General features: G+C 36.8%; 1 protein-coding gene across 6 annotated transcripts in view; it reads right to left on the reverse strand.

Annotated features, from left to right (window-relative positions):
• WWOX (WW domain containing oxidoreductase) overlaps nt 1–17146 on the reverse strand; it is a 539453-nt gene that overhangs the window by 450470 nt on the left and 71837 nt on the right. The window contains exon 6 of one of the 6 annotated variants that reach the window (XM_052795427.1): nt 9294–9603. The exons of the other annotated variants lie outside the window; for them this stretch is intronic. Coding sequence (XP_052651387.1) covers nt 9568–9603 — 36 coding nt within the window. The 3' untranslated portion in view covers nt 9294–9567. Of the gene's footprint in view, nt 1–9293; nt 9604–17146 lie in introns of those variants that run through there. 6 annotated transcript variants of the gene reach the window in all.

The following is a 17146-nucleotide window of genomic DNA, read 5'->3' on the forward strand; positions in this document are numbered from 1 at the left end:
CAACCTCCACCCATGCACCCTCTTCTCTGCGGTCCAGGAGCTCCATCCACGCTCCTGATGGTTTGGCCCTTCTGTCCTTACCCGAGCTATCTCATAGGTGTACCTGTCTCGAGCCCTGTCTCGTAGATGGAGCTTGGACCTCTGTTGAAGCCTCATCTCTAGTCCTGTCTCTAGCCCCACCTTCTGCTGCTCCTGCCTGTACGTCCTGGATGGATCCTGGACCTGAGTCACCCTCTTGCCTTTTCTGGGTCTGTCCAGGGAACTTGTTATCACCACCCTCCTCAGGAGATGCTGTAAGACTGAGCCCTGGTGGGTGCCCTGGGCTTCTGGCTCACCCTCCCTTGCAAAGCAACCCTGCTCTTGCTGCGCCCTGGCAGTAGCATTGGTATATCTTCCAAACATTAACATAATACACCACCAATGTCACTCTTTCTCAGCAAAAACCTTCTATGGATCTTAGTGTTCTTTTCTGGCTATTGTATTCTTTCACTGTTTTTTCAAGAATTCCCAGTTCTTCTAAGACTCAGATTTCTGATATAATTCATTCTATCATCCCAACGTGAAATAAAAACACATCTTCATTTCCATCCACACTGAGACCAATTCAGATTTATTAAGGCTTCCTTGATATTCAGTGATGTCTTATAAGCACTAAATCATCATGAAAGCTACATACGTGAGAGTCTACAATCCTAAAAAAAAACCCAAAACCCAATCAAACAAGAAGTCCTCTGAGAAGCATACATCTCCTATAAAGCACAAAGCTTTCTAGAGTTCCCCAGAATGAGCACTGTACATCTACTGCTCCTCCTTTCCTCTTTGGGTGATCAATCACATCTGGCAACAGGAAGAAATGGAAACACATTCTGATCTCTGGGCTTCTGGGATGGCTAGAAAACCGGCAGAGCCCCTCCTCTCATGCAAAAGCAAAACAATAACAATGAGAATGAGCTTCAGCTTCATAAGCTTTTAAGATCCTCACCCTTTAAGTGCTAGCCTCAACTTGTCCTTGGATTCCTTACAAGCTATGGCTATATAATATGCTCCATAACCAGCAAGAGACAAGGACTACCTTTAAAGACAAAGCGCAGGCACAGATATATTTTTATTCAGTATTCAACAGCATATTAAGAAATTAAGTTCTGGAATGCTTTCTTTGGTCCTCTCAGGAAAAGTGCCATACCTCATTACTTCTACTGTTCATACCTAAGATTTTAAGAAACTGTGCAATTTTATTTGAAAAGAAAGTATTAAATATAAGGGCGAAGAGGGTACTCACTGTCTCACAGTGTAATTGTCACCAAAGGAACCTGAGAGACATTTGTGTTTGTAGCAGGTTTATCATACAGACTAATTGGAGGTTAAAAAAGCAAAAAAAAAACTAGTGATAGAAGAGTGTTTGTGTTTTCAAAACTTGCGCACAGACAGTGGACAGCTACACCTGTCAATCCCATGACATCTGGGGGAATTTTAAGCCCTGCAAACCAGGCTGAACTTGTTCTGAAAAAAACTCTTGGCAAAGTAGATAGCCTACTCCATGTCACACATCCATAAGCCTACTTAGCAGAGACTGAATAACTTTGCATAGCCTATGTGCCTGTTCCTGGCCTGATTCGTCTGGCAATGTAGCATGAGCAGTTTACTGAGGGTTTTACTTATCTCCGTTACAGCAAGAATACTTGAAGGATAACAAGGCAGATGATGAACAGAGGACATACAGAGATACCAATTCTAGCATACGCAACACTCGCTGTTGTACAACTTCAGATGCTCCAACGACCTTTTGATAAATCAGCAACACAAGGGCATTATCGAACAGTACTTACTACAATACTTACTCCCCTCCAGTGTAAAAATCTGTATTTAAGCTTCCCTGTGAGATGGCTCAAAGTATTGGACACATTTTACATTTTTTTGTACGTAAGAGCACAATCCTTTCAAACCTTCACTGCAAGGAAGCAGAATTAGTTCCTGCTGTATCACAGAACTTAGAAGCTCTTTTAAAGGATACTTTCATCACACTGGAATCAGTCGCAAGTGCGCAAAAGCCTTCTAAGAATAAGGCACTTTTCAAAAATTGCTAATAGATTTTGTGCTTTGTGGTATAATTAACACAGGATGTAAAATTGCCAAAATACCAGGGAGAGTCAGATACATTTTAAGTACTTCAGGAGGCAGCCCAGCAAAGCTGTTGATCCATCAAAAGATCAAACTGATGCTGAAAGTATCCTCCAGTTTACACAATTGTAAATCAAAGGCACAAGCCATACAACAAATGCAATCTAGATAGTAGATAATGACTCTGATTTGGAGTGAAAGAGCATTGATAACTCTGCACTAGATAAAAGTGAAAGCTCTCGGAAAACGTACCCAGAAAGGCGTCAAAGGAAACTTGATATTTAGCAGCCTTAGTTCCAACTTGATCTGCCGTAACTAAACTCACACTGAAAACAGGACACTTTCGCAAATTAACGTACCAAGCAGGAATGTTGTCTTTGCTAATTTTTCCCCACACTGAAGAATCAAGTTTACTCTATGTAATTGAGAAGAAAGCCATTCAAAGAGATTCTGGAGTTTAATGAATGGCAAAAAGAGGGGGGTGGTCAAATTTTAATCTGTTTGACCATGCAAACAGTATTGAATCTGATAATGTTCATGAGAGGTCTACTGAGGGACTTGCATCCTGTATGAATTATACCCAAGGCTCTTAAATTCATTTGAATGCATTAATTCCTAACCTAAATCACAGAAAAGTAATATACTGTTATTGTATTTTCAAACGTATACTATAGCACAATGCACAAACAGAAGAGTAGTTCATTTATATCATGTAGATTCATTAAAAATAAAATCACCTCCTAAGTCTGTGCGTGATGATTTTTGAGTTGCAAACATTCATATTTCCCATGTGTAGCAAAGGAATAATTTTATACTTAGGTGTATTCAAGGCTTTGAACTTGATATACATGTAATATTAGAGAAGGAAAATAAAAATATAATGAAAGATTCTCTATTTCATGTGTTAGAAAACAATATGTTTTCCTCATTAAACCCTCAGATATAAATTCTATAAACCATGAAATTACCTTTGAGCCCTTACTGAAATAACCAGTTCACAAATAAATGATCCATGCAGGAAGAAAAGCGAAGATTAAAATAATAAGAGAAAGTTATATTTTTATATCAGCAGTCAAAAAAAAAAAACAGAAAAAAATCCCAGAGAACAATTACTAGTATAGACTTACACAGTAGAGATTCTACTTGAACAGGTAATCCTGAAGGATTTAATTCAGCCATAGTCTTAGATAGCCACTAGTCATATTTTCCAATATTATGAGGAATTAGCACTCACAAGAAATTAAGACTAATTTGGTCATGGGAAAAATTTGCATAGCTTTTGTTCCATTAGAGTTCCACCAACAGACATGTTTTTCCATCCTGTTGCAGAATCAGTACCTAAACAATTAATCATTGCTATTTGAGTTAACTGTTCATTCTGCCCCTGTGAGCATCCTCCCCGACTGTCCATTGCAGTTGTGCAAAAGAGGCTCAGTTTTTGCTTTGGAGAGCAAAGAGTTAAGCAGAGAGGTACAAGGTTGACTTCCCTGAAGACTGTCAGGCCAATTTTCCAAAAGTATCCAGCTCACAAGTACTTAATACCATTAAAATTGATCCTACCAAAACAAAGGCAATTTGGTTAATTGGGAAAGAGCCAGCTGGTGAGATTTGGTGGCCTCCATCATAGCTCACCATCAACAGCCTTCCCCTCAAAACCACTTACTATTCCTAGGGACATCACTCCACAGGAATTATTCTCCATTTCTATCACAGTCCTCACCAGTCCTGCCCCAGTTTTCTCAGTCTCACCCCATCGCAAGGCGTGGATTTTCCTCACTAGTCCCTTGCATCAACAAAGCGGCCACAACTCAGTTCTTTTTCTGGTGCCTTTCCATGGCATTTCACTACTTTGCGCACTTTGTTGCAGTCTGGTGCTGTTCTGTTAGGTGAAGAGGGCTTCCCAGGTGTGCAGCCCCTACTTGGTAGGATGATCTTGAACCCTTCTGTCCGGCAAAAGCAGGCGCCTGCCTTCCCAACGCAAACGCACCTTGCTGTCAAACTGCAGGGACTGGAGAGGAAAAGTCCAGATCTGAGCAGACCTTAGTTAACCTATAGAAAACTGAGAACAATCCACCATTTATTCAATGTGCTATATGGCAGTTAATTAAGTTTTCAGTGGTTTTCTTTCTTTTTTCTTTAAGTATCTTTCAAAGCATTTTACCAGGGCCATGAGCAAAAGCAGATTAATTTTAGAGATATGGAAACTCAGGAACAGAACACTGTATTAAATTAATTTGGTTTTCAAGGGACAAACTGCAAATGTCTTCAAATCTAAATTTACAAAAAAATGCAGGCAAAAGATAAGAAAACGTTTAGCATGTGAACATGTGAACAGAGGGAAGTCTTCATAACATAATACAGAAAGAGGGAGGGGAACTACTGAGGTGGAAAAACATAACAAGGGAAGGAGTGGAGAACGCAAAGGTTGGAGCTCAACACCAGCCGGCACAAGGGACAAAACCCTGAAAGTGAACAGCAAGCAGGCTGCTTGCACCATCAGTGACAGAGCTGGTACCGCTTCTTTCTTCCTGCTGTGCCAGCTTCAGCCTCTGGCTGACCCCTCCGTTCAGCTCCTTTCCCCAAAAAAACATGTGCTTGGGAAAGGCTATGCTGCAGGTCCCTGGGGAGCCTCTCACGCGCAGCTTTGAGTCCATGGAGCATTATAGAAGAGAAGTCATTATGCTCCACTCAATTAAAACAAGGGTCTGCAAGCATAATTGCCTCTGTTTTTTAGAGCTGCAGGGTATCATCCACACAAAACAATGGTGATTCTTCAGGTAATCGAGTGCCAAGGCTTTTAAGTCAAAACCAGCACTAGTTACCTACCCTACATTAACAACAACTGAGCAAGACTAGATTGTGACTTCTGCTTGGAAGTTTAAAAAAAAAAAAACAAAACAAAAAACAAACCAGATAAAAATAGGGAATTATGCACTGAAAATCCATCAGACTGCACCTCTAATTCCATTAGCACTCTGAGAATTTAACATCTAGCTTCTATATTCACTATGTACTCAGCCTACTACCTTTCCCTTAATGTGCAGAAGCCAATATAAATCGCATGTTTTGGACTTAAAACATTGACAGTGGAGAAGCTTCCAATTCTTTATTTAATTTGGAAGGCTTTGATAGAAAGGCAAACTAGTATTCCTGAAAATTTACTTCATAAAAATAATACTGACTTCTATTTCTTTTCAGTAATACTGAAAGTTTAGAAACCTAATTTCAGGATGACAGGAAATTTTAAAACTGAATTATAAATCCCTAAAATCAAGGGCCTATATATTTGACACAGTGGCAAACTCTTAAACAGACTGGTTCTATTAGGTGTGCTTTAACACATCTGCCTTCTAAACTTTGCACAGATACTTCCAATAAAACCAGCTACAAGCTAGCTCCGGTCATAAAGACAGAAATTTAAGTTAGAACATATTAGCAGCCTGCAGTGGGCAAATGTTCAAACACATTACGGTTTTAATATAATTATAATTGTTGAACATGTTCAACCAATTAACCACAAATATTCTGTTTATCTGAGATGCTGCCAAAAATTGTGAGCTGCAGTCAAAATAACACGAAATTGTAGTCCTTCTGCAAAGAATAACAGTAAATCAAAAGAAAAAACATATGGAAAAAGCCAAAGCAAATATCTTATCTGATATTTTAGAAATCATCAAATACCACATTTTAAAAATTTTACTCATACAGATATAAACTGCCACATATATTTATTTGATAAATTCACATTTTAAAAGTTCATGTCACCTACTAAAAACACGGACTTCAGAATAACTTTCTGTGCATGTTTCTTTTTTTTGTCCAGCCCTCAGACATCAAGATTCCACAAAGCACAAACGTAATGCAAATAACTGGGAAACACCAGTTAAAAGCTGCCGTGCCTTTAGCATTAAGAACAAAATTCTTTTGTTGCCTGCTTTTCTGCCTCAGCTGCACAAATACAAAAATATTTTAAACAACCAGATGAGCTCCATCTTACGAGGAAAAAAATAAACCACTACGATTTGTCTTTAAGAAAGAATTATTAAAAACCCCTGTTGTACAACTCCTATTTAGACAATATGCAATGCTGCAAAAGCACTTTTTTCAACGGTGCCCCCTAAATAATTAAGCTGTTCCTTTTACCATACTTCCTATATTACAGAAGTCATTTTCCCACAACAAATCAATAACTCATTCCTTATGTCAGTCATTTTTCTCCATTTAACTGAATGGACTTAAGTCCAACACTGAAAGTTAGATTACATTTGAATTATGTGTGTGATTTAAAATTCAAAGTACTACACTAAGGAGGTTTTTAGAGTGACCACTCTACAGCCTCTTCATATAGACAATCCCTTACAGACCTTCCCGACAGATTTAAAGCAGAACAGCAACTCTGAAACAGTTAAAAATGTGAACATTAACAGGAAACGGCCATCACAGAGCAGTCAACACTTTCCTTTATTTATGGAATTAAAAAGCCAAACAACCTGCAACACTTACAATAACATCCCCAATACCCCCCATTCTTTCAGATTAAGTAATAATTGCATCCAGTGGTTTAATTTAATCATACTGTTCAAGCAGCTTCAAGCAACCTTCTTCTGCAGACACTATCAATTAAAATCCAGTCCCACTATAAAAATATTTGAAAACTCTGCTTATTTCTTAAATAACTGAATCAAAACTAAGAGCAAAGAAAATTAAATACTAAAATACCGATTTCTCCACATTTTGATGAGCGTATAATAGAATATCTTAACATCAGCATGTAGTTTAGTCACAGGTTAAGGGAAACACTGGTACATTTTACATAATTTAGAGCATAAAATGTGTTCTTATTAGAAATAAATCACTGACAAGAGAATCACCGATACAGACAAGAAAAAAGATAATACATGGAAAATGCTCTAATAAAAATGTTCATACTTTGTGTAAATTGTAACAAATTTGATAATATTAAGCAAAAAAATTCTAGAGGCAGTATTCAAACAGCACAAGCCCGGGAAGCTTGTATCTATTTAATTAACTGTCCTTTCTTGAAAGAATAAAACAATTTAATCTGTCCTTCTATATTGAAAGTATGGATTTGATCACATTGCTTTGTCATGTTAGCTGTCTATTAATCTAAAGCACAAGTTGTTGTGACATTTGTATTCTCCAGAACTAATAACCATCATTTCACTACCTCAGCTACGCTCCATTTTAAGCTTTTCATAAAAAAACTTCATCGCTTGTTTCCTATCTCTGATGTTTAACACCAGTAATTAATGCAGCTGGACACCCCCTATTGTCATGCACTGCCTAGAGTTGTCAATGGTGAAAATTTGGGGTTTGAAAAAACTGATGGCTTTTATTTTTACTCAGCTTTATTTTAGTGTTAGGTTTGAGTTCCCACTCCCTCCCCTGAAATTAGCAATATAGGTAAGTACTTTGTGCCAAGATCTCAGATTTGGGGATACGTACAGCCAGTCGAATCAGAATTATTTTTCACGTTAGCACACCCCTACAATAAATCACTGATTTCTAAGATGGTATAACTGTAAAAACTGCAAAAAGTTATTTTTTTTAAATGCAGAAATTCTCATTTTTCAGCCTTAGCATCATCCCACCAGACTCTGAACCTCAGCATTACCTGAAGCAATTAGAAGAAACCAAAGTGGTAAAGTAGTGTTAGGTAATGCTTTATCTTCAGCATTCTGGAAGCTCAGCAAGACTTCCATTCAAAGCTGCTCTCCACTCCATTTCGGCTCAGCACCCTGAATCTGTTCTTTACCAGCTGCTGATGTTCCTTGTATTAAAATGAGAATTTGTGAGAAAAGCAAAACTTCCCGCTGTGTGTTAGTTTTGCATGAGAGCACTCGATCCTAAGTCGTGATACTCTTCGGATGCATTTTTGTAAATATTTTTCATTTCAGGTAAACACGGGGGTGGGGAATCAATAGATTAAGTGCCAATTACAATTATTACAACAATTACTTAAAAGCAAAATGAATAAATTGTACAGTTTTGCTAACATTATTTACAGTAATGTTTTACTGAAGGGACAACATATTATTTTTCTGACTGTTTATCAGCAAACTGCTTAACTTTGATTTTTTTTTTTTTTTACATAAGGAAGTAGAAAGGAAAACAGCATGATAAGTTAGAATGAATCAGTTAATTTTGTTATAAATTTATTTTTGATAGGGAAATCCTTGTCACAAAACTCATGCGCTTGTACTGCTATCTTAAATTGATCAACTTATGAAAAACTAAGATTAAACAAAATTTTAACCATTATTGGCTGAATTATAAACAAGTTATAGGGTTCATTCTTTATACAGCAGGACTGTAATTCTTCTGCATGTAGAGTTTTCATGAGATCAAAATACTATTTAGCTTTAAATTCAAAGATCTGTTATTTTAGTTAAGTCTAACAATACTAGAAAGTAAAATTCCTCATCTGGGGCTGTAATATTTGCTGAAAAAAACCTACTTCAAAACATTAATCAAATTTTTCGCCTACTGGGCAGCCATATGGTAAAGCAGCATGTGAATCTCACAAACTTGCTGATCTTCTGTAACTGGGTGCTATTAATTACGCTTGCTGCATCCATCTCTTAGATTTTCGCTTTGTGAAAAAAGTATTTATTGCAACAGCTTTTACAAAACAAGGGAATGAAAATCACAATTGATTAATGAGCTGAATGGAAGTATTTCCGTTAGCAGGTTTTTAAAATGAATAAGGATTAATTCCATGGGTAAAAATGAACCGTACTTGTGTTTTCCCTCCCTCCCCACTTTTTGTTTGGTGGGGGGGCTGCATTAGCCGGAGGAGCATCCAATATGCATTATTCACTGCATCAGCTTTAGGTGACAAACAATAAGGTTTAAACTACATAGCTTAATGCTATAAAGGCTGAGGACTTTATGTGTTTTAGTGCTAAATTCCTTAGTATGAAATCAAATTGTTTCACAACTGCAAATTGTATTTGGTTTGGTTTTGGGGTTTGTTTTTATTTTTCAAATATATCTAAGAGTTTTCCTGAAATCCAGAGAAGCAAACAACTCAGAATGATAGTCTCCATTTTGCCTTTAATTCCTCAGGCCACAGCACTGAGGCTGGTTTGGGATCTCAGCCATAAATCTAGTTAATCATAAATTATAGCTAGAATATAATCCTTGACTCTACAGCCTCGTGTGCCAGGGAAACGGACTCTCAGGAATTACTGAAAGAAGATTGTAGGGGTTGGCCGGAAAAGCTAGCAAATAAGTTAAAATTGTGTTAGTTCACATACAAAAATCCCAGCCTGGGGAAAGGCAATGCAATACAATTAGCCACTGTACACGTCCAGAGTAGCAGAAGTCATAGCACACCTGTGAAGATTTTCCATATCATATCTTCAAGTTAGAAAGGATGATTTTTCTTACTCTAATCTTCACATTAGTCTCCTCTACAAAACTAGCTTATTTCAACATTTGGCAGAGTGCGTGAACTTCATCCTAGGTAACAAGGGCAATAGAAGAAAAAGGCGAGGCTTAGTTCTTGAGAGGGACCGACGATGCTATCAAGAGCATAAAAAACAGACTCACTCCTTGTTTTCACCCAGTGTAAAAGAATGAGACAGACTGAAAAAACAAAGCAGCTCTAACCCAAAATATTCTGCATATGTGATTCATTCCTCAGACTCAAGAAAAAGAACAACAGGGAAGTGAAATATCAAGAATATTCAAACAATTTTAAGAAATAATTATTATTCTGAGTAGTTTCCCCTCAAACAACTATACTGCCAGCTTACTGCAGGTGAAAGCAAGGGAAACCAGTCTCTTGTATATAGATCTAGGACTTGCTAGAGTTATGATTTATTAAAAAGGACCGACTCAAATACAGCAACATCATGTGGAAGGAGACAAAGAAGCCTTTGCAATAAGACAGATTGCCGAATGATTTAAAATATGACATATTTCACAGACTCTCGAAACACAATACTCAGATATGCAAAGGAGTTACTTCTATCCTGCCAAGTCACCTTCTTGAACTATGGTGTAAATTCCCTTGCCTCCCTAAAGTCTCCATGCTTCTCAGCTTACAGAAATTTAAGCAGGTAATAATCAAAATGGTAAAATATTTAATTACTAGCTACTTCAAATTACATGACCACCCACTGGATGACATTTCATTCATCCTAATGTATATATCTGTATGCATAAAGAAAGAACAGGAGGGAAAAAAATCAAGTAACTTCAAATGCTAAGCCAGCAAGAGAAGTTTTGCATTAAGAAGAAAATTTAAATAGAAGGAAAATATATTTTTAAAAAAAACAAACATATGCTACTCTGAGCATGATTCGTGTTATAGAATAGGAACTACAGAAATTATGGCAGGTTCTAAGTCTTATTACTCCTTTTTTTTTTCCTTGTGTCATCCCAACTCTAACACAAATGACTATCTTTATAAGCAATGAACAATATTAAGACAATTCTTGTGATTAAAAAACTTGCAAGCTCTACATCTTTAGAAGGAAAAAGCATTTTAAAAATTAGTATGAAACCTTTTAAACAAGTTTTAATTAGTGACCCAAAATGTATGCCATAACTTTTCATCACCTCTTGGGTGATCTCTAAACCTCTCCCGCATACATTGACTGTCTGCTTAAAAGTTTAAAGAGCTAACAAAATGTTTTAACGAGATACAAATCTCAGAGATCATTAATCAATATGTTCAATGTTATTTGTGATAATTCATCATGACATGATATTAATGGGTTACTGTACCCTTCAGAGGTGAGATTAATGCAAATGAGCAGCCACAATTAACTTTACTGCTCCCAACTCACAGGAATGGACAGATGATTATAAATGACAACTATATGTCAATTACAATATCCAATAAAGTGAAGCTTAGAGGGCAATCTATCTACTTTTATAGTTCTTGCTTGACATAGCTGAATTTAGCTCAACCCACTGTTGTCACAGTGTAACCACTGCATTGAAGGAGGGGTCAAATTTTTAATTTTCTATTTCTTCGGAAGGAATTAAAATTGTGCATCTAAATGCATTGTCTGAAGAAGGAAAGCTGCAGGAAACCAAGAACAGATGTTGCTTTCTTCATCAGCTGAAGAAAATCGTATCTGTTCTCAAATTGCAACAGCAAGGCCAGAAAGAAAATAATCTGTCCTGCTGTGTAATATATTTATTCAATTAAAAAAAGACCCAACATATTAATACAGCGAACGGAAGGAAATTACATTTGGTAAACTGCTTTGTCACACATAGGATGCTAAGTCCACTCAGGTTAAAGATGCTGAGTGAGATGTAGACTGGTCAGGTTAAAGATGCTGAGTGAGGTGTAGACTGGTATGTGCATTTTTGTACACGAACAGATATTGTATGATCACCTCTTGAGCACCAATGCTTCTGTAGCAGAGATAAGACTTCACAGGAAAAAAGCAAAATTTTTAGTGACATCAAAGGAGCTAGAAACAAAGACTTCAGATGTTCATAAACCAAACAGCAGGCCAGATTGAGGAAATTCCGAAAACGTGACAGGTACAAAAATCATAAGATACCTCTATAAATGATATACTTACAAAAAATGGGGAAATCAGCTCTGGTAATGTGCCCAGATTCTAGGCTTACTGCCCTCCACCAGCTTCAGTGATGATAAGAGAAACACTGGTCAAAGCATTGTAGGAAGCCACAGAGAGAAACACCATAAAACAGGTATTTCCTGTAATTTTCAAAACTTTTCGTTATAGCGTCTTTCCTATGTCTTATGGCCAATTAGCCATCACAATGCACCTGGACAAATCCCGTGCACAGGGGTCAGAGATGTGCCCTGTTGTTAAGGATGGGCCTTAGTGCAGTAACAAATATTACTGCTACGTTTTACATTTACTCATTAAGCTTACTCAATGGTTGCCACCTGAAGGTATGACTTTAGCTCCTCAATATATCTGTAAACGTCAGCACGTACTCAGTTTCTATAAATCAGATACATGTGATTTCCAGAATAAGTTAAACCTGCAAGGTGTTTGGGGATAAATCAAGAATGCTTGAGACAACAGTGGAACAACTTATCCCAGTTGCGCAAGGTCCCCACCAAGCACCCTATTTTCTTTAAGAAAAACAACTTACAGGAAGTCTCTTGCTTTCTATTTCACTTCTTCAACATAAAACATTTGAAATTTCTTTTAGCTATGGTTAAGAGAAAAATATTGAAAAGCAATTTGTGATTTATTTTGTTAAATTATCTTCTTTCCTTATATACCCATCTGAAAAAAAAGCGCTAGCTTTTGTGGCTTCTGCTTTGCTTTAAGTAGCACCTAATTCTACAATGGAAGTCGCATGCAGGTATTGCAGCCTATAGAGACCTACTGAAATCAGGGAAGAAGACAGTGGAGCAGCAGGGTATGGAAGCACCTCACAATGTGCATTGGCAGCTCCACGTAGAAAGTGTTCAATAAAAGTCGGTGGGGGTTTTGGCTAAGTAATCTTTTAGGCACCATTCAGCCAGTTATATTACCACATCACTAAATTTTCATCATGCAAGTAGTAAGATCATATAAGTATGTTCATATCTCAATACCTTCATGAAGGACAGCAGAAGAGTTCCTGATTTTCTTTAAAGCAATGTTTTCCAAAGCATTTCTCTCCCCCACCTCACTTTGTTTAATCTAATCATCAAGAAAAATGGTTTTCAACTGAATAAAACTGCTGACACCATTATCATCATTTCCAACGTGGGGACATAGGAGAAATTCTTTACTGCTTCCAATATGGATGATAATACACATTTTTGTGACAATATTTTGTCAAAGTCCTGACACATTCTGAAAAAATGTGCTTTGGAGAAGAAACAGTTTCCATGCTCACCTCTAAAAAATTGAAGTCTATAACTAGCCCTTAAAATAACTTTATGATAAATAATTAGCCTCAGAGCTAATATTTTAACTAAAAGCAGTATGCCCTATACATCCTCAGCAATCCCAAATTCATCAGCAGAAATAAGGTTTATTCCATAAAAATAACACACTACTTTGAGCACGGACAAATACCAGAAAAATTCATAATTTAAACTATGTTTGCGTAAGAGGAGGATTTCCTTTTGGATTTTTTGGTTCTAACTAATTAATCAACAAATTTGAGTTAGTTAAATAAAACCTCTTCCAACGCCTCCTATTTAATTGCAGTTTGGCACCAACAAATATATATCAAAATTATAGTATCTCCCTTGACAGGAAGCTCCTTGCTTCCACACACAGTTATGGCTCTCTGCAGAGTAACCAAGAACTGCTGACAACCTTGAACACTGCTACAACAATATTACTATACTTGGCAGAGAAGTACCCTTGCGGCAAGAGAAAAGCTGTAATTTTGACTGTCACTTCACATTACACTAGATATTATTTCACTGTATACACATACACACTCACAAACTCTTAATAGACTACAGTTTTCTCACTGCCCAGCTCTTCTATTATAAACGACAGTATAATACTGTTGACCTACCGGTAGGATTGCTAATAAAGCTAACATTTAACATCACTGAAAATTTTCTTTTAAAATACAGCCATCATAAATTGTCTTGTCCTAGTCATCTCAAACTGCTTAAGCAGCTTAAAGTTATTTCATCTACTTTATTATTAATTTCAAAAGAAAGAAAATATTTGAAAACAAAGAGGAATTACAATTCAGTTAGATTTTTATAATATGCTCCTAAATGTTTGAATAATTGCCGGTATCGAAAACATTAATACCTTCATCCACAGACTGCTTTGGTAAGAAAATGATTAGTATACTCAAAAAACCCCCAACAAAACCATCTTTCTAGATTTCTAACAATAACATAAGTACAAAGGTAACAGTTGGTGATAAATAACTGGGAGTCAGAAGTATAGCTAACTCGCAGACTTCCTCTCTGAGCCCATTTCTGTAACTAGGAAAACGAGTATGGAAGCACTGAATTGAAAAACTTTCATTTTGAGCACGTAATTACACAGGGCAGAGCGCTACTTTAAAATTTTAAGAGGTACAAAATGTTCTGCTTTGCAGAGGAGTATCTTTGTGACCCAATGAAAAGGATATTTGGTCCTTTTAAATAAGATCCAATTCTAGGACTCCAAAATAGTTTACACCAAACTTTACCGCTTTAATTTTTCATTTTATATGCTGCATATGTTCAATACATAGACTGCTTACTGATTTCCAAAAAATTTTGCATGTATATATTCAGAATTTGCACAGTAGCACTGTGCACTAACAAAAGAATCTCAGTGTAACATAGCCACTATCAGTTACTATAGGTAAACCTAACTTGCTAGAAATCAAGTTGTATATTTTGGAATACTCCGATATCAATTCACTATACTGCAAGCAACTCCTATGTTTTTGTTAAAACTAAAACAATATTTAATTAAGAAAACTGGATTTAAATAGACCTGAATAGCATTTGGAAACAGTCATTAATAAAAAACATCATTCCAGTTTTACTGTTTGTCAGGCATATTTTGCTTCTACCCTTGTATTATTGATATAGTGTTTCAAATGCACTTAGAAAGACACCATCTCACTTGTGTTGTTTAGATAAGGAAGCATCACTGAACCTCTTTGCCCTTCTCCAATAAAATGTATCAAAAATTTCAGTACTGTCTGCTGACCGCACCACATTTAACAAGATTCGCAAATGAACCCAGAGTAAGTTTCCCACTGTGACACATTAATAATAAGTTCCTTATCCCATCTATCCCAAGCCATGAATATGTAATGTTATAAAATGAGTCCTTTTCACACAACAGAACCTCAGACGTGAATAAATAAAAACTATCCATCACAAGCCTGTGAAAAATTAATGAGAGTTCTGAGACATAAGAAAAAATTGGTTACTGAGATGATAAGGTCCAGTATGTAAAAACTATGTTCCTCACCAGCTGTAAATTTTATTTTAAAACTTCACAAAAAGAGTTAAAAAAAAAAATTATATCTTTCTATAGCACATTTACCATAAGAAACAGAAAAAGGGAAAATGCTTTAATGGTGAGACATATATCTAAGTAATACAGACAGCATTCAGAATCAGCAAGTGGATCAAACACTGCCATAACAGGGAGTTACATTTCCAGTTACAGCAAAGTTGTAACCTTAGATATTTAGAAACAGAGTTCCTATTCCATTTCTTTTCCCTTCAGAATGGAAATTCCTGATGAAATAAGGCACTATATCTCCCTAAACTTCATTTACTCAGATAAAAGAAGAATGCATAGAAATAAATTACTTTCATTCATGTGAGTGTCTCTTTACTGTACCAGTGAAGGCTTTAATCTCTCGATACGCAGTAATCTGTTTTGCAATATGAAGAGAAATAAGAAAAAAAAACATTTTTCAAAAGAGTCGAGCTGCCACTATGTTTATTAATACATTTTCCTAATCTTGCCCAAAGACCATGTTGATGTCTGAGGAGTACAAGTGCTGTGCCAGGCCTACTCAGACTGCATCACCAAGAAATGCTGGAACTTGGCCTTCAGACAGGGAAACGAGCAGATAAAAACCAAGAGGTACTGCCTAAGTCCTTGAAAGACTTTCCCCAAGACAGACAGCACTTCTTAAACTATTCTACCAACAGACTTCAGAAAAGACTATGATCTACAGTCAATTTTGTGAAGTGTTAGCCATTTTAATGCCTAGCAGCTAAAATGAAAATGATGCCTTGTGATACCAAACTAGGTCACTTTTTTCCCTCCAACAATCTGTCTCTGCTCACTCAGCTCTCTCCCGTTAACAAAGTTTCTCTCTTTTATAGCCCACCGTCATTCCCACACCTTGAACCTATGAGCTCCTCCAGGTCTGGCCTCCCAAACCATTAACGGTTTCTTCTTTGCTTCTTAATTCTGATAAATAAAAAAGTGTTTAACTCCTCTTTGTTTACTTCAGTGACCATTTTCTCTTAACATATCCCACGCTACACTGGGCGTATGTGAACATGCTGGACAAATGTAAGGTTTCTACTTTCCCAGCTGGTGCTTGCATATGAAGCGATGTGATCGGCAAGAGCGTTGCTCACCCTTTCCTTAGTTAACAGGACAGGAAACCATAATGAAAAAAGACAGTAGCAGAACCCCCCTTCCTCCCCAGCGTACAGATTAGATTTCTCTATCAAGGAGTAGCTTCATCACATAAAAATCTGATCGAGCGGGATGTTTTATTCTTGGTTTCTTGAAAGTGGTTATGTCTGAAAGGATGGCCTCCAGAGTGCTGTCAGAGGTGTCTATCTGCAAAATAAATTACCTTTTGAAGTCTGCACTGAGAGTGATTGAGTGACTGTGAAGAATTATTTATTAGTCTTAAAATGCCAGTGGATACAGTTAAGGAACTATTTTTTCTACAAAACTATCACGGTCTCAAAGAAGAAAGGGAAATATGGCACAATCCCCTTAGACTGCCAGTTTTGTTTGAGGGAGGAGCGGGTCCCCTCTCAAGGCTCTACAAGAGCTCAGTCCCTGTTCAAAATTCGTTATCTTCCAGGCAGATGGTCTGACTTACTTTTGGTGTGCTTCTGGTCATCTTTGTCATGACCATTTGTCTTTCCTCTGTTTAATGTTACAAACGCAGTAACTCTTTTGGGGGGGGGGGGGGACGACCACGGCGGAAATAATTTTAAAAAAACAAACAAACTAACTAACTAACCACAAAACAAAACCCCTAGCACAGTCCCATTACCATAAATCTTTTCTTACCATGATAAAAAAAAAACCTGCAGCCAAATCATTTCTATTATAGCCCTGCTTTTTTGTGTACTGTTTTAGGGAGCAACACCTAATAGACATTATTAGCTAACCCCTCTATTTTAGAATATCTGACATTTAAGTCCTTTGGTTTGCATTCAGAACTCAGGATTCTCCCACATTTTTCAAGAAATGTTCTTATTAAAGTTTTTTGCTCCCCTTTTTACTCATGAAATTTCACAGTCTCTCAAATATGTTCACCAGACTACTTATAAGACCTTGCTGCTTAAACAGGTATTAGATTTCCAACTGTGCCAATGCAGCTG

The sequence above is a fragment of the Harpia harpyja genome, chromosome 9 (genome assembly GCF_026419915.1).
Source record: "Harpia harpyja isolate bHarHar1 chromosome 9, bHarHar1 primary haplotype, whole genome shotgun sequence".
Taxonomy (NCBI): Eukaryota; Metazoa; Chordata; class Aves; order Accipitriformes; family Accipitridae; genus Harpia; species Harpia harpyja.